At 47.0% G+C, this 27713-nt stretch overlaps 2 protein-coding genes across 2 annotated transcripts in view; both read left to right on the forward strand.

Moving 5' to 3' along the window:
* ABCA5 (ATP binding cassette subfamily A member 5) overlaps positions 1 to 5262 on the forward strand; it is a 38724-nt gene extending 33462 nt beyond the window's left edge. Inside the window, exons 38-40 of the mRNA XM_009094311.4 lie at positions 1143 to 1222; positions 1431 to 1486; positions 2332 to 5262. Of these exons, the coding sequence (XP_009092559.3) occupies positions 1143 to 1222; positions 1431 to 1486; positions 2332 to 2439 (244 nt within the window). The 3' untranslated portion in view covers positions 2440 to 5262. The remainder of the gene's footprint in view (positions 1 to 1142; positions 1223 to 1430; positions 1487 to 2331) is intronic.
* Positions 5263 to 7051: 1789 nt separating this feature from the next.
* The window catches only part of LOC103819966 (ATP-binding cassette sub-family A member 9-like), a 33222-nt gene continuing 12560 nt past the window's right edge, over positions 7052 to 27713 (forward strand). The window contains exons 1-22 of the mRNA XM_018918872.3: positions 7052 to 7436; positions 11091 to 11203; positions 13238 to 13448; positions 13671 to 13829; positions 14352 to 14452; positions 14999 to 15222; positions 16070 to 16208; positions 16804 to 16989; positions 17531 to 17663; positions 18054 to 18219; positions 19249 to 19307; positions 20256 to 20366; positions 20764 to 20939; positions 21237 to 21356; positions 22446 to 22584; positions 23476 to 23566; positions 24102 to 24241; positions 24697 to 24816; positions 25371 to 25530; positions 25775 to 25941; positions 26394 to 26521; positions 27126 to 27263. Of these exons, the coding sequence (XP_018774417.3) occupies positions 7418 to 7436; positions 11091 to 11203; positions 13238 to 13448; positions 13671 to 13829; positions 14352 to 14452; positions 14999 to 15222; positions 16070 to 16208; positions 16804 to 16989; positions 17531 to 17663; positions 18054 to 18219; positions 19249 to 19307; positions 20256 to 20366; positions 20764 to 20939; positions 21237 to 21356; positions 22446 to 22584; positions 23476 to 23566; positions 24102 to 24241; positions 24697 to 24816; positions 25371 to 25530; positions 25775 to 25941; positions 26394 to 26521; positions 27126 to 27263 (3000 nt within the window). The 5' untranslated portion in view covers positions 7052 to 7417. The remainder of the gene's footprint in view (positions 7437 to 11090; positions 11204 to 13237; positions 13449 to 13670; positions 13830 to 14351; positions 14453 to 14998; positions 15223 to 16069; positions 16209 to 16803; positions 16990 to 17530; positions 17664 to 18053; positions 18220 to 19248; positions 19308 to 20255; positions 20367 to 20763; positions 20940 to 21236; positions 21357 to 22445; positions 22585 to 23475; positions 23567 to 24101; positions 24242 to 24696; positions 24817 to 25370; positions 25531 to 25774; positions 25942 to 26393; positions 26522 to 27125; positions 27264 to 27713) is intronic.

The raw sequence follows: 27713 nt of genomic DNA on the forward strand, positions 1-27713 counted from the left end.
GGGGGGCAGAGCCCACGCAGATGTTTGGCACGGAGGAAGCAAAACTGGATTTCTGCATAGCTGTTGCCTGACAGCTTCCTCCTGAGTCAGGGCCCCTGGGAAAGGGCTGAAACCCGAGTTTCTGACTCTTGCCCTTACCTGGAAATGCCTGAGGTCTCTGGGGGTCTCAGTTCCAGGGTGGGCTGGCTGCTGTTCCACCAGCAGCTCGGTGCCGGAGGGTTTGGCTCTGTGACTGGAGAGACTCCACCAAGGGCACTGCAGGGATGCAGAGCAGGGTTATCCTTGAGGGATTGGGATTGAGATCTTTCTTCAAACATGGGAGATGGGAGGAGGGAGGGGAGAGTTCCCTGTGCAGGGCAGAGCAGCTCCCTGGGCTGCAGGAAGGCTTCCTGATGCAAACTTCCAGGACATGCTGGGACCTCCCAGCTCTGCTGAAATCCAAACCCTCAGGGCTCTGGGAGCTCCAGGGAGCAAACCTGCCATGAGTAAGCAGAGGAGAAAAGATTGAATCTGAGTGGAAGAGCATGAGCTTAGAACAGTCTCAGGTGGTCTCAGCTGTGCCATTCACATTCTCTGAAAAAATCCCTTTGCTCAGGATTTTTCTCCTGGGAAGCTGAGAAACCTCAGAGAAAAGGAAAAGAATTCTGATCTCATTTGTGTTGTGCTCACATGTGGAATGTGTTTGGGGATTGTTCACCCACAGGTGATTGTTCCATTGCATTCTGCTGGGAGTTGGTTTCACTCTTTGGCCAGTCAGGGCCAGGCTGGGTCAGGGCTCTGGAGAGAGTCACCAGTTTTCATTATTATCTTTTTAGCCTTCTGTCTGTATCCTTCCAGTATTCTTTAGTACAGTTTAGTGTAGCATTCTTTAATATAATATCATATCATAAAATAATGAATCAGCCTTCTGAGCACATGGAGTCAGATCCATCATTCCTCCCTGCCAAGGGGGTCCCTGCAAATCCAATCCTCAGCTGATGCACCTGGAGCTGCATCACTGCTGTTCTCCTGTGTGATCCTGACACTCAGAATTCCTGCAGTAACCTTCAGGAAAGGAGTTCCAATCCATTCCATGGGGAATTCATGTTTGTACTTGGAGTGATTTTTCTTGAAGCTAAATTTGTTTTGCTTCTTTGTTCCAGCTTTGCTTCCATCCTGGCTTATAAAATCCCTAAAGAAGATGTACAGTCACTTTCACATTCTTTTTCCAAGCTGGAGGAAGGTAATGAAGCCCTTGCCATACACCACACACACAAATCCTTTTGTCTCCCATAACTGACACTTCTGCCTTGTGATGTCACTCCTCCATTTCTGTTCCAAATTTATTTAACTTTATTTTCCTTTACTGATGTTTGTCCCAACTCTGTTTCTTGGGACATCAAGAGTGAGTGAGGTGTCCCTAAATCTGCTCTTATTGATTCTTTCACCAGTAAAACACACCTTCAACATCGAGGACTACAGCTTTTCTCAAGCAACACTGGAACAGGTGTGTTGAGTTCTGGTTTGTGAGTTTAAACCCTGTTTTTGGGGTGTAAACCCTGCCAGGTGGAGGTGTCAGAGGGCAGGGTGGATGGGATGTTTGGTGGTGAGGACGGGCTGGGATGGAATTCCCAGAGCAGCTGTGGCTGCCTCATCCCTGGGAGTGTCCCAGGCCAGGTTGGAAGGGCTTGGAGCAGCCTGGGGCAGTGGAAGGTGTCCCTGCCCTTGATAGAGATCATCTGGTCCCATCCCTAAGGTCCCTTCCACCCCAGGGCATTCCATGATCCCACAATGATGGACCCTGTGCAGGCAGCTCATCCCCCGAGCTCTGCTCTCAGGCCACTGGGGCCGCTTTCCTGATGCCTGTTGGGGCATTTTTGGGAAACTGAATTCCCTTTTTGCAGAGTGAATCACATCTGCCAGCTCTCCAGCTCCTCTTTATTCCTGTTTTTCCCCCTAAAAATAAGATGCCAACTGCAGTGACTGGAAGAAAGCAAATGTGTGGCATTAGTGGAAAAGCTGCTCTGATTTATTCCAAGAACAGAGATTTGCTGTTTGTAGCTGGAAGGAGGGTGAAGCTGAGACTTGTAATTGCTTATTGTGGATTAATTACTGCTGACAATTAATGTCCTTCAGTGCTGAACTTCCCTTTCGTTGTACTCTTGAAGAAAAGAGGTGGAAGGGTAGGAGTAAGGAGAAAAACCTCAAAATACTATAAATACTAAAAATACTAGAAATGTCTTACTCAGAGATGAAGCAATACATTGAACACTCATGAGGATTTTAGCATGAGTTGTATTGTGACCAAGGAAGTTCCTACAAGGAGCATGGGGTCTTCTCCATGTTTTCCAGGTGTTTGTGGAGCTGGCTAAAGAGCAGGAGGAGGAGGACAGCAGCTTTGGCACCCTGAACAGCAGCCTGTGGTGGGAGAGGACACAGGAGGACCGAGTCATTTTCTGAGCTCCTCGTGCTCCTGTCGGTGCCAGCACCAACCCTCCCCCTGCTCCTGGACAAGGACAGCTGGATTTGGGAGCCCTGAGCCTGTCCCACCATCCTGCCTTGGAATAACTCCACAGGAGCTGTGAGCATCCCGCTGCTCCTCTGGCTGACCCCAAATCCTCCTCCCCTCGCTGCTCCTGGGTTCTGCTGGGCAGGAGGGCTCTGCCACAGCATCTCCTGGAGTTGGTGGCTGGAGCAGGAGCTGCCACCTGCCCTCCCCTGGCTCTGCTGGCAGGAGGTTGGGCTGTCCTTCAGTGTCTGAGCAGAGCCAGCCTCTGCTGGAGCGTCTGCCCCGGGGCTTTGCAGGATCTGGCCGTGCCCATCTTGGGCACTCTGCCCATCCTGCTCACCCATCCCTGCCCCTCTCCAGCCCAGCCACCCCTGCTTCTGCTTTGAAGATGCACCTGCTCAGAAGAGAGGGGGGAATCCCTCTGCAGAGGCCCTGTCCCTCTGCAAGGAGGGTCCTGAACTGCACGGCCAGCTCAGCTTGGCATCCCACCAGCCTGGGAGTGTTCCCCTGCAGATCCACCCTGGCACCTGCTGGCACTGCCAGCTCTCTGCCCTGCAGGCTGGCAGCTGGGTGCTGCCCTGAGGGTGCCACTGGGGTTTGTCCTGCCTGCTGGGGGGCACGGGGGGTGGACAGGGTGGGTGTGGTTGTGCCCTGTCTCCATTCAGAGCAGTCTGATTGTTGCCCTGGCTGTGACAATGTGTGTCCTGCCAGCTGCCCTCACAGGGTTTGGAGATGGCTGCATTCTCCTTGCCAGTGCATTCACGAGCTCCAGTGTTCCCCAGCCCCTCGTTGTTGTGGTTGCAGTCAGTAACACAGGGCCCATTTTGTCACCCCCTTTGTAAAACCCCAAATAAAAGGGTCCCAGTTCACAGCCTCACCCATAAGAAAGGTGCCTTTGGTTTGCATAGAAGCACTAAAAGAGTAGAATATGGGGTCCTTTAGCCTGAGATATGACAGATGTGTGTTGAAAATATATTATTTTTTTGGTTTTTTTCTACACAAAGCTATCATCACTTTTTTTTTAGTTTTATAAGGGGAAATTAAAGATTGCTCCCAGTTCATTTTGCTCTGCAATGAACAGATACAGAGATGTGTTTCTATTGAGACATTGGCTTCATAAGTCATATCATTTATGTATCTTCACTTTAAAGTTAGAAAAACCTTGGTTTTCCTTGAGAAAACTCAAAAAAAAAAAAAAAAAAAGGGGTAAAGTTGGAGTTGTGTGTCCCAGCTGTTTGTAATTATCAGGCAATAATGTGTGTGATATATCTGATAATGGCTTATCAGTGTGTTCAGCCTAAATCTGTTCCCATCAGTTTCTTACACAGGGAAATGTGAACTCCTTATGCAGAATTTTACTTCCTCTTTAATACCCATAGGTTGCACAGCTTTGGGTTTGTAGTTAAAATTTGAGCCCAAGCCCTGCAGAAAGCCCTGAACATCCCAGGGAAGCACAGCCCTGGAAATTTCCTCCTGGAAATTAATTAATCCCTCATTTCCTCCTGGAAATGATGGGTTAAAAGGACAGGAAAAGAAACAAAAATCCCCAAATTCAGGTGTTGTATTTATTTAGCCCCAGCCCTGCTGCTGGCTGGAAGCTCTGAGCTTTTGCCTTTATTTGGAGCAGTTTGGGATTCAGAATTCTCTTGGCACTTCCCCATGAAGGTGTGCACAAGTGGAGAGCATTTTTCCCAAATCCCACATTTCTTTGGTGTCTTTTTGCCAGTGGTGTTTCAGCCAAGTGTCACCTGCCCATCAATCCAGCACATTTTTGTCACCTGGATTTAGGGAATTGGTGTGACCTGTGAGCAGCCTTGGTGTCTGCCTTGAATTTATTCTTTCACTTGGAGTTAGTAGTCTGTAAAATAGTTCTGTGCTGTCTGTTTCAGATGTTTCCATGTTTCCTCTCACTCCAGATGGGAAAACTTTGGATTAGAAGCCAGATGAGCTCAGTGTGGTGCTGTTGTTTATCTTGGAGGAGCCCAGTGGATGGTGGCACTGGTTTTTGTGCAGCTCCAGAAAGGACAGAGAATTTGGCTCATTTAATTAATTCCCTCTTTGGGTGGGACCTGTTTGGCCTGGTGACATCATGTGTTAAAGTGGGGCGAAATTCCACCCCAAAGTATCACTGTCCTCATGTCAGAAGTGTTTCAAAGCATCCTAAATGTTCTGTAATTACCAGAATAAGGGAAAAGCCAGGCAAAATTAGAGCAGGGAATGCCCTGGGAAGAGCAGATTTATTCCTGGCATTTGAAGCTCTTTGTTCAGCTGTTATCAGTGCCATTCCAAACCCCATCCAGCCAACACACCCCCAGCCTGTGCTCCCAGAGATAAACTGGATTTGGAGGGATTTGGGGTAAATCCAGCCAGTTTGGGTCCCCATTCCCAGGTGAGCTGGTTGGAGCTGCCTTGCAGGGTTGTTGTGATGCATCCAAAGCTTGGAGAACCCTTTGTGCTGTTGTGACAAGGTTGTGTTTTTCTATGGAGAGTTTCAGCTGTCTGGTTTTTGTTTAGGTTCCCAAGAAATGTCCTCATTTAAGAGTATCTCTGTTCAGCAAGTGAGATTTATTGCACAGCCAGCACTCAGAGCTCTGGCAGCAGAAGCAGAGGGTGTCAGCCTGAAGGTGACACATTGGGGACACTCCTCCTGCTGCTGGGCCACGTGCAGCTCCTTTTACACACTTGCCTTTCTTTCAGCACTTGGCTGCACTTGTAAAGGTGAGGGTTTTCCTTTCCCAGCTGGAAGTACTTCCAAAATAAAGATGGATTGGGTTGTTAAACTCTTGGCTTGCTGGTTGTTCTGCTGTGCTGGAAAGGGGGATGGTTCTCCAAGCCTGGGCTGATTTTGGGGTGCACCAGAGTTTCAGGTGGTTGGGCTCAGGCAGAGCATGGGGGGCTCTGGCTGTGGGCATGGCCAGGGCTCTCAGGCTGCAGTATTTACATCTTTTAAACTGAATTTGGGGGAATTTTGCAGTGTTGCAACACTGGGATCCGACCGCCCGGCTGTGGGCTAGCAGTGACCCCACGGCAGCTGTGTGCTCCTGGCATGGCACTCTGTCCATCTGCAGGGCTGAATCACCTCCAGCCACCAGGAAATTCACCCCAGTTAAAATCAAACCATTCATTTTTGTCCTTGGAGCTGTGCCCAAGGTGAGCTCACTGGGTGGGTGCTGGCCCCACAATGGGGGAGGTTTGGCTGCAGGTGGGACATGAAAGGTGCCCTGCAGGGATGGAGGGCACTGCCAGCTCCTGGCCTGGCCTGTGGCACTGCCAGCTCCTGCACACACCCTGCTGAGGTCACCTCCAGCCTCTCAGGTCAGTGAAGAGTCCAGCAAAATAAAAGGAGTTTGTGCTCCCTGAGCTCCTCAGTGGAGAGGAAATAACCCCAAAGAAGTTTAATCTGAGCTTGGGGACAGTTCCCAGCAGTTCATACTCCTTTGTTTCTGTTGGTGTGGAAGGGCAGTGTGCCATGCATTTATTTTATTTTTTTTTTAATCTGTAAAATTAATTCGTTCCCTTATAATGCTTCTTTTAAGAGATGTCCAGAAAGTCCCTGATTTAACATGCTGAATTTCCCTTTGATAAGGGCTTCCCAGAACTCTTGCTGTTCCTTTTCCCTTTGCTTGGCATGTCCCCCTGGAAGGGTCTGGCTCCTTTCCCAGCCCCTCTCCTCCTCCTGGCAGATTCAAGGGCTGGTCCCGAGTCCCCTTCTCAGAAATCCTCTGGAGCATCTGCTAGGGGGATTTAATTAATCAGAAAAAATATCAGCAGATACAATAATATCAGCAGATACAATAATATCAGCAGATACAATAATATCAGCAGAAATTTTAATATCTGAAGCCCTGAGGGGTTGGGGTCCCACTCCAGCAGCAGGGCCAGGAGCAGGATGGGCAGTGCTTGGAGCAGGTGCTGTTTTTCTGTCCAAAAGCCTTTTCTGCAGCTAACCTGCAGCCAGGGCAGGGCTGGGTCCCACCCAGGGCAGGTTTTGGTCAGAAAAGTGCAGGTTTTGGGTGAGGTGCACTCAGATGGGCTCTCTGCAGTCACGAGGAGCCCTGCCTGCTGCTCCCCTGTTGCCCAACACGAAGGGATGCCGGAAAACACTTCTGCTCCTCTCCTAAATGAGCTCATGCCTTGAAAATGAGAAAATCAGCAGCTGCAGCAGAGCCCCAGCCTTTTGTTAAGCAACAACCCTGTGGTTTGAGGCAAGTCAGAGCTGTGGAAGTTCCGGGACAGTCAAATTCTTTTAACTGGTTGAATTATCCCGTGGCCATGCACCCTCCCAGCTCCTCTGGATTCCCTGCCTTCTCTGATTTCCTCACCTCCCTCTTCTGAATGCAGACCCTCTGGAATGATGGTTTGTTTTTAAACACCCTGCACACTCCATCCTGCCTCCAGCTGTGCGGCAGCTGCTGGAAAAGCAATTAAAAGGAGTGGAAATTGGGAAAAAACCCGCTCCAAACAACAGGGAAAGGAGAAAGAAGAACTAAAAACCCCCTCGGTGCTGGGGTGCAGGATTGGTCTGAGCAGAGGAAGGAGCGTTTGCTGAGCCAGGCTCTGGGCACGATGGGGACAAGGCAGCAGAGTTTTGCCTGTGGAGAAGCTGGGCCAGGGACAAAGTGGCTTTGCCACCTCTCAGGAGTGAAGGTTCACCCCGTCCCAGGCCACCCCAGCTCTGCTGCCTGCTGGAACATCTGCAGGAGCGGAGTGCACTCCTCCAAAGCGTGCTGGCAACACCCCCAGGCTCGGGGCCAGCTGGTTGTAGGTGCTGTTCCAAGGTTGGGTCATCCCTGCAGAAGTTTTGGGAGGGTTTGCCCGGCTGACGTCAGCCTGGAGAGGGGCATGGCCACCGGGCTGGGCCACCGGGCTGAGCCTCCCTGGGGCTGAAAAGGGACCAGCAGCCCCAGCACCCCAGAGCTGCAGGAGAACATGGAAAACACAGCCCCAGGTAAGCAGCCACAGATCTCTCCTGTTTTCCAGGGGAAAATTAATTTAGAAGTAGGGATGGAGAAAGTCTCCATGCAGGGTTTGAGTTTGCATGAGGGGATGATGGGTTTTTCCTAATTAGTGCTTTGTGATGGTGAATGCATAAAAGTTGCACCTTCCAGCTCTGTTTTCTGGTGGACTATAAGCTCACAACAAAATATTTTACAGGAAAAGGAGCTAAAAATATTCAGCTTTCCTGGGGGTGTGTGGATTTTGGTTCTCCCTGTGGCTGCAGGTTGAGCACGGGGTGATGATCCCTCCCTTTGCTCTCCTCCTCCTGCCCTGCTGTCACTAAAGGCATCCAAAAATACAAAACCCCCAAATTTCACTTCTCTTTAAGAGCTGAAGTGTTGAGCTTTGATTAAGGACAGGCTTGGAGTTGTTATTTTCAAGTTGAGAGTAGGAAAAAAACAACCTGTTCCAGCCTGAGCTGGAGTGGAGTCAGTGCAAATCTGTCTCAGATTTATCAGATACAAACACAAAAAACTGCAAGAACTGGCAAAGAGGAGGGGATGGAAAGAGCTCTGCACTCTCCACGTGCAGGGATTCATCCTTGGCTCTGGGAAAGCCACTGGATCCTCTGGGAAGTGTGAGATGCACCATGGATTTCTCCCTTTGAACTCAAAATTGAAAATGAGAAGAGGCTCCTGCCAGAGCTCCTGAGGAGCAGCTTGATTTTAGGAGCTAAAATCATCAACCCCAGGAATGCTTCGGGTTGGAAGGGACCTTTGGAAGTGTCCCAGTCCAATGAGCAGGACATCTTCAAAGAGACCTCCAAAAGTTAAATTTATAGAGGAAAGCAGTGTGGAGAGGTGCCAAAGAGGAATTCCCTGGGATAGTAAATAAAGGGATTATATGGGATGTGCCTTCCTGGGACAGCTTCTGGCAGAGCAGAGCTGCACACAGGATCCAGGAGAAGTTATTGCAACACCTTGGCAGGGAGTTCCTGGAGAGCAGGAAGTTTGGATGCACTTAATGAGCCCCTGGAGACATCCAGCTTTACAAGTGATGCTCTTGACTGGATTAAAGTTTCCCAAACATCACTGCCTCCAGTTTCTGATGTGTTTATTTTGCCTTTTGCATCGGAAGTTTTGAGCCTCAGGCCACACAGAGGATTCTCTCTTGGCTGTATTTTTTAACTTTTTGATAATTATCCAAAGATTAATTAGAGAAGTAATTTAAAGTTAATAACAGCTAATATTTATTAGGTTTCTGACTGAAAGCTAAATTCCAAAACCCTTGTAGGAAGCATCACTTGTTTGAATTCCTGGCTTCATACCTGGCTCCCAGTGGTGTTTGCTCCTTGCTCCACAGGCAAAAAGTAAATTAAAACTGGTAGAAATTTGGTTAAAACTTTGTAAAAAGTTGTAGATTTGCTCCATCATTTTAAAATTGTTTCTTGTGACTGCAGAGATTCCGTGCACCCTTTAAAGACCATCATGTTTTCCTTGTTATCCAAATACCACCACGCTTTGTTTACTACCCAAACATCCTGGGCTGAGCTGCTGCTTCCAGTTCATGACTGAAATCCAGACCTGAGCAAAAAAAAAACAAGGAAAAAAGTGACACTTCCTAGACAGCTCTTCCTATTTACCTTTAATCTTCAGTGCAGGCAGCAGGGAGGAAGGGTGGGAGGAAGCTTGGGCAGAGGAAAGAGAGATAAAATGAGATAAGGAAAGCCCTGTGATAACTGGGACCCTGGATCCCCTGCCCCTGCAGTACACAAATATTGAATTATCCCAAAAAACAAGTGAAGGGAACAGAGCAGTGCAGCCCTTTATTAACTCCAGCTGCCCAATCCATGAAATCAGGAATGCTGTCCAGGGGGAATGGAGCACTCTGCCTTTGAGGTTGCTTTGATTCGGGGTTTTTATGATTTTGGGTTTCAGCCATTTGAAAGGATGAAACCACAAAAACATGTTGGGAGGTTCCCTGCCCTGCTCCCCTGGGAAGGGGGTGAAACCCATCCCTCTGAACTTGCTCCTGCTCCTGCTGCTTGGCCACAGGATTAAATCTGGAGCTGAAAGGAATATCCCAGAGAAAAACTCCCTGCTCAGCCTTTAGGAGGATAAAGGAGCACATGGGTGTCCCAATCCTGCTCTGCTCCAGCTGCATTAAAGTTCCTTAATATTTGGGTGAAAACAGAACAAACTGGTCTCTTAGCAGCCTGGTGAAGGCAGGCAGTGGCAGCCTCTATTTCAGGTTATTTTTAGCACCTGCCCAGTGTTTGTGAAGTGATTCAGGGTCTGGTTCAGAACCCAGGGCACGTGAGCAGTGCTCTGCCAGCCAACCACGTGTCTGGGGCCAGCCACAAATTCACTTCCTGCAGTGAGACGTGGAAAGTGAGCAGTTGTCTGTTCCACAAAGCCTCTTTGGGGTGAGGAAGGATGAGCCTGGAATGAGGAAGGATGAGCCTGGGTGAGGAAGGATGAACTTGAATGAAGAAGGATGAGCTTGGATGAGGAAGGATGAATTTGGGTGAGGAAAGATGAACCTGGATGAGGAAGGATGAATCTGGATGAGGAAGGATGAATTTGGATGAGGAAGGATGAACCTGGATGAAGAAGGATTAATTTGGATGAGGAAGGATAAATTTGGGTGGAGAAGGATGAATTTGGATGAGGAAGGATTAATCTGGATAACAAAGGATGAATTTGGGTGAAGAAGGATGAACTTGGATGAGGAAGGATGAATCTGGATGAGGAAGGATGAATTTGGGTGAGGAAGGATGAACTTGGATGAGGAAGGATGAATTTGGGTGAGGAAGGATGAACCTGGATGTGAAAGGATGAGTCTGGATGAGGAAGGATTAATCTGGATGAGGAAGGATGAATTTGGATGAGGAAGGATGAACCTGGATGAAGAAGGATTAATTTGGATGAGGAAGGATAAATTTGGGTGGAGAAGGATGAATTTGGGTGAGGAAGGATGAATTTGGATGAGGAAGGATGAATTTGGGTGAAGAAGGATGAACTTGGATGAGGAAGGATGAATCTGGGTGAGGAAGGATGAATTTGGGTGAGGAAGGATGAACCTGGATGTGAAAGGATGAGTCTGGATGAGGAAGGATTAATCTGGATGAGGAAGGATGAATTTGGGTGAGGAAGGATGAACCTGGATGAAGAAGGATTAATTTGGATGAGGAAGGATAAATTTGGGTGAGGAAGGATGAATCTGGATGAGGAAGGATGAATTTAGGTGAGGAAGGATTAATCTGGATAACAAAGGATGAACTTGGATGAGGAAGGATTAATCTGGATGAGGAAGGATGAACATGGATGAGGAAGGATAAATTTGGGATGAGGAAGGATGAACCTGGATGTGAAAGGATGAGTCTGGGTGAGGAAGGATGAATTTGGATGAGGAAGGATGAATCTGGGTGAGGAAGGATGAATTTGGATGAGGAAGGATGAACCTCTGCACAATGAGGCAGCTCAGAGTCCAGCCCAGCTCTCTGTTCCCTTGCATGATCTTGGTCTATTTCCTTCCAATTTTGGTTGTCCATAGTTAAGACAAGTTTTCCCCCTTTGGCATGTTGTTGGCTTCCTCTGAAGTGCTATTTAACTCCCAGTGACTTGTTTTATTCTAAATTACATCATTTTCTTTCCCGTCTTAGCTGGAAAAATGCAGGGGGCATCCAAGAAAGCCTCACAAATATTTCAGCAAACCTGTGCTCTCCTGTGGAAAAATATTCTTCTGGTGTGGAGGATGAAGTCAAAAAGCTTCCAGGCAAGTGTCAGTTCTTCCAGGGGAAATCAGGATTTCTGCTCCAGAGCATTTCCACGTTGCATTGTTTTTGTGTGAGGGGATGTGAGAAGGCTCAGCTGTGGCTCCCTGGGAAATGTCAGCAGCTCCTTCTTCCTGTGACACTGCAGATCTGCCTCGTGACAAAGCTGGCTGCTGGCTTCTGCTTGTTGATCCTGCCCTGTGCAGAGGAACACAATGTCCAATTCATGGTTCCAGTGTCAAATTATCCACAGACCTCGCTGGCTCCGGCACTAACAAAACATGTTTTCCATCTGAGACCTTGCTGGGATAGGAAAGCCACCACACCTGTGGAGCAGCTCCCCCTCTGCACGGGGCAAAGGCTGAGCTGGGCTGGGCAGAGGGGGCAGGGCTGGGTGAGAAGGGTCCTGGGGGAGCCTCCCCAGTGCCCTGCAGGGGCTGCCTAAACCAGAGGCAAGAGGAAGGGAATGAAAGTGGGGATTTATTGCAGGCCTTCAATAAATACCCCTTGGGCAGCCAGAAACCTCTAAGGGGCACACCCAGGATGGAGAATGTCACGAGTTTTTCAGGCAATTATAAATTTGGTCCCTTTACATATCAGGGGTTAATCCTCCAATTACAGCTTCAGATAATGGAGTCATTTACTCCAAATCTCCTCCCCATTTCACTGCTGTTTCCAGCTCCCCAGGCCTGAGGCAGTGAGGTGTCCTTGATTCCCAGGCCTGGACAGGAATTTTTTGTCTGGACAAAACAGGAGAACATTAGCTGTGGAGTTGCAGAGTGATACCCTAAAGCAGTGTGTCTGAAAAACAGAAAAGCTGAATCCAAAGGCACCAGCACTTCCCTGGCTGCCCCTCACCTCTGCATTTCCCTCTTCCCTCCTTCCCTGCAGGAGTGGGTGGCCTGGCTGGTTTTCCTGTACATCCTGTCTGATTTGGCAGGGCTGATCATGGACCACCCCTCACCTCTGCATTTCCTCCCTTCCCTTCCCTTCCCTTCCCTTCCCTTCCCTTCCCTTCCCTTCCCTTCCCTTCCCTTCCCTTCCCTTCCCTTCCCTTCCCTTCCCTTCCCTTCCCTTCCCTTCCCTTCCCTTCCCTTCCCTTCCCTTCCCTTCCCTTCCCTTCCCTTCCCTTCCCTTCCCTTCCCTTCCCTTCCCTTCCTTCCCTTCCCTTCCCTTCCCTTCCCTTCCCTTCCCTTCCCTTCCCTTCCCTTCCCTTCCCTTCCCTTCCCTTCCTTCCCTTCCCTTCCCTTCCCTTCCCTTCCCTTCCCTTCCCTTCCTTCCCTTCCCTTCCCTTCCCTTCCCTTCCCTTCCCTTCCCTTCCCTTCCCAAACCTTCCCAAACCTTCCCAAACCTTCCCTTCCTTCCCTTCCCTTCCCTTCCCTTCCCTTCCCTTCCCTTCCCAAACCTTCCCAAACTTCCTTCCCTTCCCTTCCCTTCCCTTCCCTTCCCAAACCTTCCCAAACCTTCCCAAACCTTCCCTTCCCTTCCCTTCCCTTCCCTTCCCTTCCCTTCCCTTCCCTTCCCTTCCCTTCCCTTCCCTTCCCTTCCCTTCCCTTCCCTTCCCTTCCCTTCCCAAACCTTCCAACCTTCCCAAACCTTCCAAACCTTCCCAAACCTTCCCAAACCTCCCAAACCTTCCCAAACCTTCCCTTCCAAACCTTCCCAAACCTTCCCTTCCCTTCCCAAACCTTCCCAAACCTTCCCAAACCTTCCCAAACCTTCCCAAACCTTCCCAAACCTTCCCAAACCTTCCCAAACCTTCCCAAACCTTCCCTTCCCAAACCTTCCCAAACCTTCCCTTCCCAAACCTTCCCAAACCTTCCCTTTCCTCCCCTCCCTGCAGGAATGAGTGGCCTCACTGGTTTTGTGTGACTCTGCAGGGCTGATCATGGACTGCCCCTCACCCCTGCATTTCCCTCCTCCCTTCCCTCCAGGAATGAGTGGCCTCACTGCTTTTCCTCTGCATCCTGCCCGACTCTGCAGGGCTGATCACATCCTGCCCCTCACCTCTGCATTTATTTCCTCCCTGCCTGCAGGAGTGGGTGGCCTCTCTGGTGTTCCTGTACATCCTGAGGGATTCTGCAGGGCTGATCATGTACTACCCCACCCAGGAGTTCCCCTACAAGGCCCTGGGGCGCCTGGACGAGCCCGCCTTCAACGCCTCGGGGGTCACCCTCCTGTACACCCCTGCCACCAACAGCACCCGCAGCATCATGGCCAAAGTGGCCTCCAGCTCGTCACTGAGGGGTAAAAAGCTCTTCAATCCATGTTCCTGCAGGGGCTGAGGTGGTCCTGACCCACCCTCGGGGCAGGCAGGGACAAGAGCATTTGTCCCACCTGAGTTTTGAAGGGGAAAAATGGTGGTGATGCCCATTTTCATGGTGGTCTGAATATTCAGACAACAGCTGTGCTGGTTTTATTCTTTTTTTTTTTCCTTTTTTCAATATTAATTCTTTATTCTGATGGCAGGTGTAATAATAGAAGAGGTGGAAAACGAGGCAAAAATGGAAGAAAAAGGACTTTTGGAGGAGGAAGCCATCGGTGTTGTTTTTAAGGATGACTTCTCCTACACTCTCAGATTTCAAGTGGGCAGAGCAATGATTCCAAATGAAGGCTTTGAGCACATAGGTAACACAATAAATGAAACCAGGCTTTGATTTTGCATTAAAAACTGTTCAGCTGGATTTCTGTGCTGCTGTGCCACCCCAGAGGGATGGAGGCTGCATGTCCCAAATGGCTCAAGAAAAACATGACTTAAAATTTGAGGGTTTGTGTCTGTAAAAGGAAAAACAATAGCAGAGAAAAAAGCTGTAAGGACATAAATGTCATCCACAGTCAGAGGATCCCAGAATGGTTTGGGGTGGAAGGGAGCTCAGAGATCACCCAGTGCCTTTTGTCCCTCTCCCTTTTGTACCCTGACACATCAAATCATGCCTGGAAAATGAGAATTGCGTGTGCCTTAATGTCCCTGGCCAGAGATTTAACACATTAAAAGATAAAAGGCTGAGTAAACCCAAACCTTGATTTCCTCACACTTTGATAAAACTCATTTTCAACCCCACATGTCACCCTCATTATATGCACATGTATATGGAAATGTATTGATTAATGCTGATTAATTGTTTTTTAAAAATTTTGTTTCCCCAACAGAAACCTGCTGGGATTTTTCAGCAAGGCACTGCAGGGTCCCTCTGTACTGGTATGGGGGGTTCCTCTCAGTGCAGACCAGCATTGATGCAGCAGTCATAGAAGTAAGTGTGCCCATGGTGGAATTTGCTGTTCTTCCCACAGCTCTGTGCAAACATAAAACCCAAATGGATTAAAGCAAAAATAGAGGGGGGAAAAACCCCAAACAGCATGAAATCCACCAAGCCAGTTCATTTTCCAGCCCTAAAAGTGTCCAAGGCCAGGGTGGACAGGGCTGGGATGGTGGGAGGGGTCCCTGCCCTTGGAGGGGGTGGAACAAGGGGATCTTTGGGGTCCCTTCCAACCCAAACCATTCTGGGATCCTGTGATGCTCTGACCTTCTGTGGTCATCAACTTCTTAAATAATTAGTGTAATTCAAAGTTTAAAAGAATGACAGATCATCCTTGTGGCTCTGGACAGTGACTGGAACAAGGATTTATTGTGTTCATTGCAGCTCAGCACAAAACCACACTAATTACTGGTTACTGCTTATCAACATAACCCTGTTATTGACAAACCAATAATTTTAATGCTTGTCACCCCCTGTTTGTTCTGATGTTGGCTATTTCATTGCAAAAACGAAATTAATTTCACTTCTGATTTCCTGGAGATGAAAACCAACCACTCTGTGTGGAAAGAAATGAAGTCACTTACTGGAGTTCACCTGCAAACTGTGATGAAACCTCTGTTCAAACTGGATTACCTTTGGTTCATCATCTGTGCCATCCTGAGCTACTGCCCATACATGCACTTTTTATCAGTGAGGCTTCTCAAGGAGAAGAAGAAGCTGAAGATATTGATGAGGGCAATGGGTCTGCAGGATATTTCCTTCTGGTAAGCCTCAATGTGTAATTACAGAAAAAATTACAAAATAATTATTTTATCAAGTGGATGGAGCAGCCTGGTCTGGTGGGAGGTGGAATTAGGGGATTTTTGAGGTGTCTGAACCATTCTGGGGTTCTCCTTGCTGGGGGACCTCTGTTTCCATGCCTGTTGCTCTGAGACAGGTTTTTTTGGGAGTTGTTTTGTTGCTTTTCTCCTCCCCAAAAAAGAGGAGGAGCCCTCCTGGTGGAGCAGGGGGGTGTGCAGCAGAAAATGGGTGGAACCCACAGAAACAGCAAAGAAACAGCAAAGAAACAGCAAAGAAACAGCAAAGAAACAGCAAAGAAACAGCAAAGAAACAGCAAAGAAACAGCAAATTCTGGAGAGAGCCCTGCGTGGTGGAGCAGAGGAGGGACACTGGGTGTGTCCCCACAGGCTTCCTAACCCATCTGGGCATGAATGTTTCCCATCACTGGAAAAGCACCTGGAGGGAAGGTCCTGGCTGCAGATTCTCTGTGTCCCCTTGCTGCCATCCCTGAGTGCAGAGAGCTGGGCACCTGCCAGGCCTGGATTTGAGGGAGAACTTTTTTCCTGAGCACTGAACAGGCTGCTGAGAGAGGAGCTGCCCTCCCTGGAGACACTCCAGACCCAGCTGGACACATTCCTGTGCCTTGTGCTCTGGGATGTCCCTTTTTGAGCAGAGACATCCACCCTGACCCTTCCTGGGCCTCTCTGATATTTGCACCTGCCTGGGAGCTGGAAATGGGTGAAAATACAAAATATCTGAATTTGTACCACTTTGGCTGTGTCATGGCAGGTGTTATCTCAGGGGCAGGAGTGACTGTGCCTTCCCTTGTAGGTTATCCTGGAGTTTGCTGTACACTGTGTATGTCTCCATCACAGCCAGCCTGCTGACCTGGGTCACCCTGAGTGAAGTTTTTTATCACAACAGCTTCTTGGAAATGTATTTTTTTTATTTCTTTTATGGCATGGCATGTGTAAGTTTGCTTTTGTATTCTTCTATGATGCACCTTTTTGGGTTTTTTTTCCTAATTAAAATACCTGCAGAGTTTTTTAGGGCTGGTATTGTATGGGAAAGTAACAAAAATACTCTGCTGTGATTAATTGTTATTTTTTTATAGGCTAGGTTTTAGGGATTTTCCCCATTGCTTCTTTCATCTTTCAATGTCTAATTTCATTTATCAGCAAACCTGAAGTAAAGGCAAATCTCTTTTTCCATTCATCAATCAGTGGAACCCTTCCCATTGTTTCTTTTATCTCTCAGTGCTGGTTTTATCTTTTGTCTCATGTTGTTTTTGGTATATTTTTTATTGCATTATATTTTGTGACATTCTGATTTAAAATCAGAGTAAAGAGAGGTGCTGAAATGAGGCTGGGAGTGATTTGTCTTATAAACCTTATAAACCTTATAAACCTGCCCTAAATCCCAGAGCTGCCAGACAAAGCCTTGTGCATCTGGAGGGAACAACTGAAACCCAGCTGGGTCTCTAATTTCCCCCCTGTTTTCCTGTTGTTTTATTTTTAATTGCAGCAGCAATGCATCCTGCTCACCACTGCTTTTCTCTGCTGCAGATTCACTTCACTTTCCTGCTCAGCTCGTTGCTCAAGCAGCCAAACGTTTCCAGCTTTGTGGGATTTCTCCTTCACATCCTCTTTGGGGCACTGGGCTTTTTGACATTGTTTGAAAAGCTGCCACGAGGTTTGGAATGGATTTTGAACCTCTTCAGTCCTTTTGCCTTCACAGCTGGCCTTGCAACGGTATGTCCATAAGAAAACCAGTGCATCCCAAAAGCTCAGCCCCCAAAGTTCTCCCAGAGAGCAGCAAAATCCACGATTTGCATCATCAGAACAACCCAGTCAACCCCCTTGGCTTTTAAAAAGAAAACTTGGCTTCAAAAAATCTGAAAAAATCTTAAAAAATCTGTGTTAAATCGTGGCAGAGATGGTTGGACACTCAAGGGCATCACGAATTTTACTGCAACAGATTTAAATCTATGAAATGAGCACTGGGATGTGGCTGGTGGGTACCAGGGGCTGCAGGAACTGAGGGCTGGAAGTGCTGCCTTTGCAAACAGCACTCTGTAACTTCTGCATGGTTGGAAATTCAGCTTACTGAGGCATTTCTGGTGCTTGTGGTCAGAATAAACCCTTTCCCTCCTCAGGAACAGCGTCGTGGTCACGAGTGAATTGGTTCTGAGTGAAAATGGCTGTGATGACACAGCAGTAGCTCACACAAAGTATTTCTGTCTGAAGGAAATGTTGCATCTGAATTTTGCTTCTTTTTTTTTTCCTCCCCTAGATGGTAAAACTGGAAAAATATGGGCCAGCATTTCCCCCAGACTTGTACCCTTTTTATAAGCTGTACCTCATCCTGAGCCTTGACAGTGTCTTGTATTTCCTGCTGGCCATCTACTTTGATAAGGTTTTGCCTGGTGAGTGAAGATGAGAGGGGAAAAATGCAAACTTCATTGCTTTTTCTTCTATAATTCCCTGCTTTGTAGAGAGAAAGTTACCCAGGGGGTGGTGGGAGAGAGAAAACTGCAGCCCTGTGGTGAGATCCTGCTCCGACAGCCCTGACCACTGGGCGTGGAGGGGTGTTGCAGGATTTGTTCTGACTTTCTGGAACCAAAGAGGTTGTAAATGGGGTCGTGGGCTTGATTAACCCCCCCCCCCCTGCATTTTTAAATTGCAGAGTTTATCAGTTCTTTCCCTCTGCTGCAAGTTCACGTTCTGCACTAGGGGGAATGGTGGCCGGGCATTTATCAGAGCTGACAGATGGAGGGTTTGGGGTTGATATTTCACCTTCTCTGCCTCTGATCCAGGCAAGTACGGGGTCCCACATCCTCCTGCCTTCTTCCTGAGACCCTCCTACTGGCTCAGGGGTGGCAGTGGGTACGTGGGGGTGAGAGCTGGCAGCAGCCACGACCCCGTGCTGGGCGGTGACACCGAGCCGATGCCGCCGGGCTTCGATGGCAAGGAGGCCATCAGGTAAGGGGCTCCCTTTAAAAGGAAAACACAGCTCTGTGTGCATTGTTTGGCTCCAGAGGGCACAGCCACGCTGCACTGGGGACTGTGAGGCTGGCAGCTGGCACTGTGGAGGAGATTAGTGTGAAAGGCAGGGTGTCACCAACGTGCTTTATGAAAAATCCTCTCCTTAGGATTTTCCCTCCTGAGAAGCTGAGAGGCCTCAGGAATAAACTGCAAACAAAGATTCTCTGCTGCTGTGGGATGCACCAGGTGGATCTGGGATTGGTCTCACCTGGTTGTTTCTCATTCATGGCCAATCCCAGCCCAGCTGTCCAGACTGTCTCAGTCAGTCCCAAACCTTTGTCATTCATTCCTTTTCTATCCTTAGCCAGCCTTCTGACAAAATCCTTTCTTCTGTTCTTTTAGTATAGTGTTTAATATAATATAGATCATAAAATAATAAATCAGCCTTCTGAACATGGAGTCAACTTTCTCATCCCTTCCCTCATCCTGGGATCCCTGTGAACATAGTGACAGCAGGGGTTGTTCTGTGTTTTGTTCCACTCCAGAGCTGGATTTGAACATTTATTGGATGTGGGGCATCCTCCACCTCCCTGCCCTTCCCTCTCTTCCCCTTCCCCAGCATCTTCAAGCACAGGGTGTGCTGCAGAAAATGCTGCCCTGTCCATCCTTGCAGGGCTGGGTGGGCTCGTGGCTGGTGCTGCCTTCTGGTTGTTACCAGAAATGTGCCAAAAATAACAGCTAGGTCATCACTCCTAATTAAATATCCACATTTATATCCTCCTCCTTCACTCACTGAAAGTTCCTCGAGTTTGGTTTTGAAACCTTTTAAACAGCTTTTAGAAAAGCACAGCCAATCCTGCTCTAAAGGTACCAGAAATGAATTCCATCAAGGGATTCCTTCTGCAGGACCAGTTGGAGGAGGAGGTTGGGAAATATCCCCCCAGATGTTTTCAAAGTTTAATTTGAGGCAGAGGAAACAGCCCCAAATTGTGATCCAATAATTAATGGCTCCTTACTTTTCTTTAGGCTAAACAATATTAAAAAAATATACAAGAAGGACAACAAGACCACCGAAGCATTAAAGGGTAAGGAGAGGCTTTGCAATTATTTCATTCATTTTTCACTAGATAAGAACCCAAAGTGTTTGGAAATGGTCTGGCTGTACTGAATTCTGCCTCTGGGCCTGTTAAATTATATTTTGCAATGGTTATTTCTGCTGAGGTAAATTACTGGCAAATTTCTACCAGGTTGTTATCTGCCTGTTCCCTCCAGGAAAATCACTGTTTATTATTTTTTGCAATAGAAATCTCCTTAAAAGCTGTGTTTTTGCAGTGATGAACCACTCTAGAAATCCCCTCTCAAACCTCCCTTTCAAAATGTGAACTCTTTTGGGCAAACTTGGGATTTTATGGCCAGATCTGCTGTCCCTGCCTGAGCTGTGTTCCCCAGACACTTGCCAATGCAAATATTTGACACAGCCATAGTAAAGTCATGGGGTGTTTCTTAAATGCCTTTGTTTAACAAGAACTCCAAGTGAAAATATCAAAAATGAAAAATACTAAAAATATCATTATGGCCTCCAAGGTCTGTATTGAGTAGAAAAAACCCAAACAAACACAACCTGAACAACTCACAGAAAGACAAATGTTTTTTAAAGAAGAAAATGAGGGGGCAAAGTCTGGCTGCTTTGAAATATGTCTTGAGATCTCACATCTTGGAAAAGCTCTGGGCTCTTCTCTTCCTGAGGACTCTTCTTGAGCCACACTAAAAGGAAATGTTATGAACCTCGTAGAAAACTGAAGTCAAATTTTTTTAGATATTGAAGAGAATACATTTATTCCCTCGGTTCAATCAAGACAGAACTCCTTACTAAGCTTAGGCCTAACTCCTGAAGAGCCAAGCTGTGCTTTTGGATCTGGTTTTGCCTCTCAGCTTCTGAAGAAATGTCACTTCTGTCACCTGTGGCAACAGCTGCAGGTCCAAGTGCACTTCTCACACACTTCCATCCTGCTGTTGTCCTGTTTTTGTTCCAGGTTTGTCCTTAAATGTGTATGAAGGGCAGATCACTGCCCTGCTGGGTCACAGTGGATCTGGGAAAACTGCTCTGTTAAACGTGCTCAGTGGATTTTCCAAGCCTTCAGCAGGTGAGAGGATGGCCCTGGACGCTGAGTTGTTGGTTTTTTCAAGTGTAAGGGGAAAATGAGCAAAAAACCTCCAAGTTTTCCCTCAGTGATTTGTGTTGTCAATGCAGATTTCTCCTTCAGCACAAACTCCAGGGATAGTGGATCCCTCATGTGTGCACCATGGCCATTTCTCCATCTGGATGATCTGGTGCTTTCCATGAGCTGCACACCTACAGGAAATATGGTTTTATTTGTAAGGGAGGGTTTTGGTGCTCTAAACGATTTTTTAAAGGTATTAAATCTTTGAGCTATCAGGTTATTTTGCTTCTTTCCTTCTTGATTTTTTAATTTACCACTTGGGAAACACCCATGGTGCTGGAAATAATGTCAAATATTTCATTCACTCCCCCCCGTGCAGGTTCTGCAGTGATCTACAACTACAATGCTTCTGAAATGTGGAATATGGAAGGAATGAAGGAAAGGGTTGGGATTTGCCCCCAAATTAATTTGCATTTTGAAGCCTTAACGGCGAAGGAAAACCTGAGAATTTTTGCTCACATCAAGGGGATTCAGTGGAAGGAAGTAGATGAAGAGGTTGGTATGTGCCTCTCAGCCACCTTCTTTTATGGCATCTTGGGCACTTTGTTCTTTATTGATAAAAGATGATCACCTGCATCTTGTTCTGTGAAATGAGAACAAACCTGATTTAGTGGCAAAGTGGTTTTCCAGTTCTTTCTTATCCTCATGTCATGAGTTAAAACTCAAACTTGTCTTATTTTTCTCCAAGCAAAGCCATCATGGGTAGGTAAGTTTGAAATCTTGAAGCTGTGATGTTTGTAGCCATTTAGGAATTCAAAGGAAATGTGACTCTTGTCTTTGTGTGCTCCCAAGGTGCAGAAAGTTCTCGTCATGATGGACCTCACTGATGTTCAGGACCTTTGTGCTGAAGCCCTGAGTGGGGGACAGAAACGAAAATTGTCTCTTGGAATTGCAATTTTAGGGAATCCCCAGGTAGGGACTGGTGGTGTTTATGCACACACAACATGTGTTGGTTTGGGACATAGCGTTGCATTCTGACTTGGCACAGAGTCTGGTGTGGTTTTCCCCTGCCACTCCAGGCTGCTAATTCACTTACTGGAAGGACTGGGGAATCTGGTTCAATCAGAGCCATATTTTTAATTAGAAGGGTGGTGGTATTGCAACAGGAGAAGGAGCAATAAAAACAAGCCATACTTGAGGGTACATTCTCTTCTCTGAGCAAGACCATCAAAATCATGAAAGTGTGGAACTGAGCCACGTGGGCTGGTCCTGTAGTTGAGATGGACACAATATAAAGCAACACACTCCATTCTCAGAAGGCTTCAAACCTGGTTTTATTCTAGCATGAATGCTTTTTATCCATTCTTACCAAACTCATCAGTTTACACTTTACTTATTGGTCAGGAAAGACGAAAGTGCTCACTGGAACAGGCAGCTGCAGGTTTCTCTTATTTATCCTTCTCTCTTTCTTGGTTTCTGTGTCCCTGACCTTGGTAGGAAATTCTTCCAGGGGTGAACATGGATCCTCTTATCAAACTCCTCTCTGGCTCACAGAAGTCACTGTAAAACTCGTAGTGTGGCTCCCTGAAGGGGTGATAATTAGCACTGACTCCATGATTCTCAGAAGGCTGATCAATCACTTTATTATACTATTCTATAGTATAAAATAGTCATATATATATATCACTGTATTTTACTATTCTGTCACTTTATTATACTATTCTATTCTTCTCTTCTTATTAAGAAACCCATTGCTTTTATAGACAATTACAATACAGGTTGACCTAATTGGTCCTTTACTAAAACCACCATCACCATGGGCCAATTAAGAAGCCACCCTTTGGTGAACAGATCTCCATAACACATTCCACATGTTCACAACAACTGCAGCGAGTGAAGATAAGAATTGCTCATCCTTCTTTCCTCTGATCTTCTCACAGCCTTCCCCAGGACCATGCCTGGGAGGGCTGTGTTTCTCTCTGTGGCCAGAGAGCTGCTGCCACATAAAACCTCTTGCCCAGGCTGGGGCGTGGGGAGTTCTGAGCTGGTTGTGCCTTGCAGGTGCTGCTGCTGGACGAGCCCACGGCGGGGCTGGATCCCTGCTCCAGGCACCACGTCTGGAGCCTGCTGCGGGAGCGCCGCGCCGGCCGCGTCACCCTGGTGGCCACCCAGTCCATGGAGGAGGCAGACACTCAGGCTGGTGAGCCCAGGCTGGCACCTTGGGGTGCACCCCAGGGGTTTGCAGGGTGTCACTCGTGTGCCGGGGTCGGGGCAGGAACAGGCGAGAGGCAGGATCGTAGCAAAGGCACAGAAGGCTTTATTCAAAAGAACCACCCGGTTTTTATAGAGTGGTACCATAGATTCTATTCTATTGGCTAACAGAAACATCTTGCTCACACACTGTCCTTGAGAGGAACAGAAAAATAAAGTAGAAAAACAGCACCTGCAAATTGTTTATAGTCAACAGGTTATCACACCTTTCCAGCTCCCTAAAATTTCTCACGAGCCACTGCGAAAAATACTTGCCATTTCTCTCTCCCTGTCCCATGGCAGCCACAGCAGGGCACAGCCCACGTGTGGGTCCCACTGTGGCACAGCTGGAAGTGTTTTATGTGACAGGGACCACCCAAGCTGAGCTGAACAAAGGTTAAAACTGGGCTGATGTGTCCCTCCAAGGCTTTGCTCATGCTCCTCCCCAGAATAAAGCATTCTTCTTCGCTCATGCTCCTCTCTAGGATAAAGCACTTGCACATTATCTGGCTTTGTCTCTTTTATGTCAGTAAAACTCGGTTTATTTTCCTTTATTTTTATTTTACTTGCTGCTATTCCCATTTCCGTATTATTCCTGTGCTGCATGGGAGATTCTCCAAAAGCCCACAAGAATGCAGCACTAAAATAATTAACTATGAAGTTGAGAAGAAAGACATTGGTTTAAAAATATTTTTTTAAAAAAAGACCTTCAGGGCTGGCCTGGCTTTACTCCTCTCAATTTATTATTAAAATGTCTGCTGAGTTCAGAAGGAGCAGGGTGAGGTCAGTCTGCTGCACTCTTGTAAATCCCCCTAAATCCTTTGCATTCCCTCCTCCTTAGATCGAAAAGCCTTCCTCTCCTGTGGGAGGTTACAGAGTGTTGGCTCATCTCTCTACTTGAAGAGAAAGTGGGGAATTGGCTATCACTTGAGGTAAAACCTTTTGTTTTGGTCATCACTCTTTTTGTGAGAAGCTTCTCATTCTCATATTTTCTTGTAGAATCTGTGTTTTTGTCGAGTTTATCTGGACAGGAATAGAAATCCTGACAATTCATTTTAGAAGAGCTTTAAGGCAGCCAAAATTTTCCCTGCTCTGGACAACAAGCTGCCTTTCTTTGGAACCCAGCCCTGAAAGCTCTGAGCACGCAGCTGAAATGACTTTGCAGTGTGAGGTGATCTGTGATGGTCAATGGCTTTGCTGCAAAGTTGTTTTTCCTCCTAGGAGTTTGATTCCTGAGTTCTTGGTTTAGCAGCATTGTCCAGGATCATAATTCTTACCCTCAACCATTTTGTGCATGCATGGCAAAACCAGGGGCACTGCAGGTGGCTGTAAAATTTCCCACTGAAGTTCTGCCCAGTTTTGGAGGTTTCCCTGTGGGAGAATCACCACTGGCTCTGTGCTCCAACCAGATGAGGCACACATTTTTAATTTCTCATTTAACATTCTGACAATGGGGTTTTTTAACAGGATGCACATAAATGACCTGTGTGACCCAGAGCTTGTGTCGTCTGTGGTCAGACAGTACATCCCTGATGCTGTGCTGAAGGGACAGAAGAGGGATGAGCTGTGTTTTAGGCTGCCTCTGGAAAACACTGACAGCTTCCCAGGTAAGAAACCTGTCCCTGTGCCACGGTTCTAAAGGGAAACCCACTGGTGGGAAAAGCAGAAATCAAAGTTACTGTGAAGGGAATAATTATATTCCTTGGTTCCATGGTGTGTGGTGTTAGGAAGATGCATTAATATCAGTTTTAGGGAGACCCTTCAGTGCACATGATAATATTAATAATGAAGATGAAAAAGAGAAAATCCACCAACTAATCTACAAACGAAAATCCACTGACCCTCTTCTGTTTTCAAGATGGTCCATGAAAACCAAAACCACTGAATTCTCCACTAGTTACTTCTAAAGAACACAATAAATTAGTGATGACTTTTAGATCACGTGGATTAATGATGTGAATGCTGGAATATCCAGTGTTAATTGGCTGAGTTTGTTAATTAACACAGGCTGAGCTGTGCTCAGCACTCAGCCTGGGCTGAGCCTGGTTGTTTCTCTGTGCAGATCTGTTCAACCACCTGGAGAGCAGCCTCTTGCAGGGGGTGGTTGATTATGAGGTGACCAGGACCACCCTGGAAGATGTTTTCCTGAAGCTGCAGGGTGAGGAAGGTGTCGACCCCGAAGGTAAAGCCTTCACTCCCTCCTGCAAGTGTGGCATCCCTAAAGTTCCATCTAAACGTGTGTTTTAATTGAATGTCCAATCCATTTCTGCTAAATGTCAATATTGATAGGCCTAGAGGGGCTTAGTTGTGTCCCACTTGCCTTCAGAGAGGAACATCATCTTGGAGAAGCCCAAACTATCCTGTCTTGGCTTCCCAAAGAGTTTCAAGCATGAGAATTAGGGCTCATGTTAGAAAGGTATTTATTGACCTTTGGAGGGTTGTACAGCCCATCAGGAGGTGGGATGGGATAAAGTTTGCAGAAGGCACTTCCCAAGGCCACTGAAGATCTTGGATGTGTTGCCACAGCAGGCAGACTGAATTCACCAGTATAAATTCTGTTCTGGGTGAATTGTGGCCCTTTTTCTCTGCACTTCTAACTCTTCTCTCTCTAAAAAAAAAAAAAAAAGAAAAAAATTTAAACAATTCAGAGCAGAAGATCCCTGATGACTGTTGGGGATTAGAAGGTGTCCTTGGAAGGCTCTTTGTGGGTAATGGCATTTCATGGTGACCACACAGGAGAGGGAGACCTCGAGGAGAGGGACCAGAACCTCCCGTGGTTCTCCAAGCAAGGGATCCTGGCCATGAGTGGGATGATGCTCTGGAGGCAGCAGGTGTGTGCTGTGCTGAGAATCCACCTGCTCAGGCTGAAGCACGATGGAAAATTCCTCAGGGGCATGTAAGTACAGAAGGTCCCACCTGCCCTGCAGCCCTGGAGCAGCTGAGGGGGGGGTTAAATACTGCTGGAGATGTTTGGAAGCAGAGAATTAGGTAGGAAATGTTTCAAAGCTGTAAAAACAGGGGCAGTCTGGCCTTAGCAGGGGAACTCTGGCTTGCTTAAGTTTTACATTTCCCCATAAATCACACAATTACTCATTGGTGGATTTCCCCTGGCCTCACTTATGGTCTGTTTTTCCATCTAGATTGCTGTTATTTGGAATATTTATCCTTCCACCGCTGATGGTTTTAATGATGTTTCATCTGTGGCACACCTCCAGCAGCTGGGAAATCACATCTAGCCAGTATTTTCTTCCCACAAAAGAGAAAATTCAAAACAGGTCTACAAACCTCCTCATCTTCAATGACACAGGTGAGCAGCAACATGTGAGGCTGACTCACTTTCTGCATCAATGTGAATTTTGTTGTAATTGAATTTTAAAATGTGAATTTTATTCTAATTGACAGAGGAACCTTGCAAATGCCACAAATATATAAAGGAATGTGCATTGGGAGGTGTTTTATTTTGAGGAAAAGCAAATGCAGTTCTAGTGATGATATAGATTATATGTAAAAGAGTAATGAACCAGGCAGGTTTAAAAAAAAAATCAACACATGAACTAAGTTTGAAACATATATTTTGTTTAACCAGTTTAAATAAATACAAAAGATATACAAAATATGTGTTTGCTTAGAATATCAATATTTGGGGTTTTGAACAGAACTCTGCTTTGCAAGTAGGAACTTGTTTATATGAAACTGTTTCTATTTAAAGAAAAAAAATCCCTCTAATGACTCTAATTTTGGTCCTTGACTTGATTTCAGGATCAGAAATCGAGGATTTCATTGCTGCTTTGAAGATTCAAAACATAACCCCAGAAATAACCTCGGAGAAAAACATCACAAGCCTTCCAGATTATAATGGAGCTATAAAAATATCCCTGGAAGGCAAGGTGAGGGATATTTTTTTCCTTCTTCCATCCTGTACATCAACAGGATTTCCTGAGAAGTATTTAAATGAGAGAAATAAATGCATCTGTGGCTGTCATATTTTTTGGGAAAATCCCCTTGCCCAGGATTCTTCTCCTGGGAAGCTGAGAAGCCTCAGAGAAAAGGGAAAATAATTCTGATCTCATTTGCTTCTCCTGTGCTGTGCCCATGTGGAATGTGTTTGGGGATTGTTCACCCACAGGTGATTGTTCCATTGCATTCTGCTGGGAGTTGGTTTCACTCCTTAGCCAGTCAGGGCCAGGCTGTGTTGGGATTCTAGAAAGAGTCAGGAGTTTTCATTATTATCTTTTTAGCCTTCTGTCTGTATCCTTTCTGTATTCTTTAGTGTAGTTTAGTTTAGTTCATTTTAATATAGTATCATAAAATAATAAATGAGCCTTCTGAGCACATGGAGTCAGATCCATCATTCCTCCCTTTGTCTGGGAACCCCGCAGATACGAGAGCACCAGAAAAGGGAGAATGTTTTTGTGGCATAATAAGGAATTTCACTAGTGCTGCTCACACCTCTGAGGGACATGAAGGCCTTTTCTGTTTTGACACCTTCAGAGCCACCAGTTCACGGTGATGTGCAGCCCAGAGCCCATCAACTGCTTCCCTGTGCTGGTGAACATCCTCAGCAACACCTTCCTGCGGCTCCTCAACTCCACCGCGCGCCTCCGCGTCTGGAGCCAGCTCTTCTACACGGTCAGGGTCCCTCCCTGCTGGGCCAGCTGGAGGGATGGCACTGCCCAGCCTGGGGGCTGGGGGAGCCCCTCCCAGGGGCTGAGGGTGGTGGTCCCACTGCTGCTGGCTCCTGGGGGTGTTTAGTGGTGATTTTCCCAAGGGTTCTGCGGGGTTTCGATACCGTGAGGAATTTGTGCTGTTTGGAGAGGATTGGGATTGTTCTTGGAGAAGTTTCAGGGTGATCTAATTTTGGCCTTCCAGTTCCTGATGGAAAGATGGAGAGAGGATGTTTATGAGGGCCTGGAGTGACAGGCCAAAGGGGAATGTCACTTCCCACTGACCTGGATTGGTTCAGATTGGATATTAGGAGGAAATTGTTCCCTGGGAGGGTGGGCAGGCCCTGGCACAGGTGCCCAGGGAAGCTGCGGCTGCCCCTGGATCCCTGGAGGTGCCCAAGGACAGCTTGACCAG

Source organism: Serinus canaria, chromosome 18 (genome assembly GCF_022539315.1).
Source record: "Serinus canaria isolate serCan28SL12 chromosome 18, serCan2020, whole genome shotgun sequence".
In the NCBI taxonomy this organism is placed as follows: Eukaryota; Metazoa; Chordata; class Aves; order Passeriformes; family Fringillidae; genus Serinus; species Serinus canaria.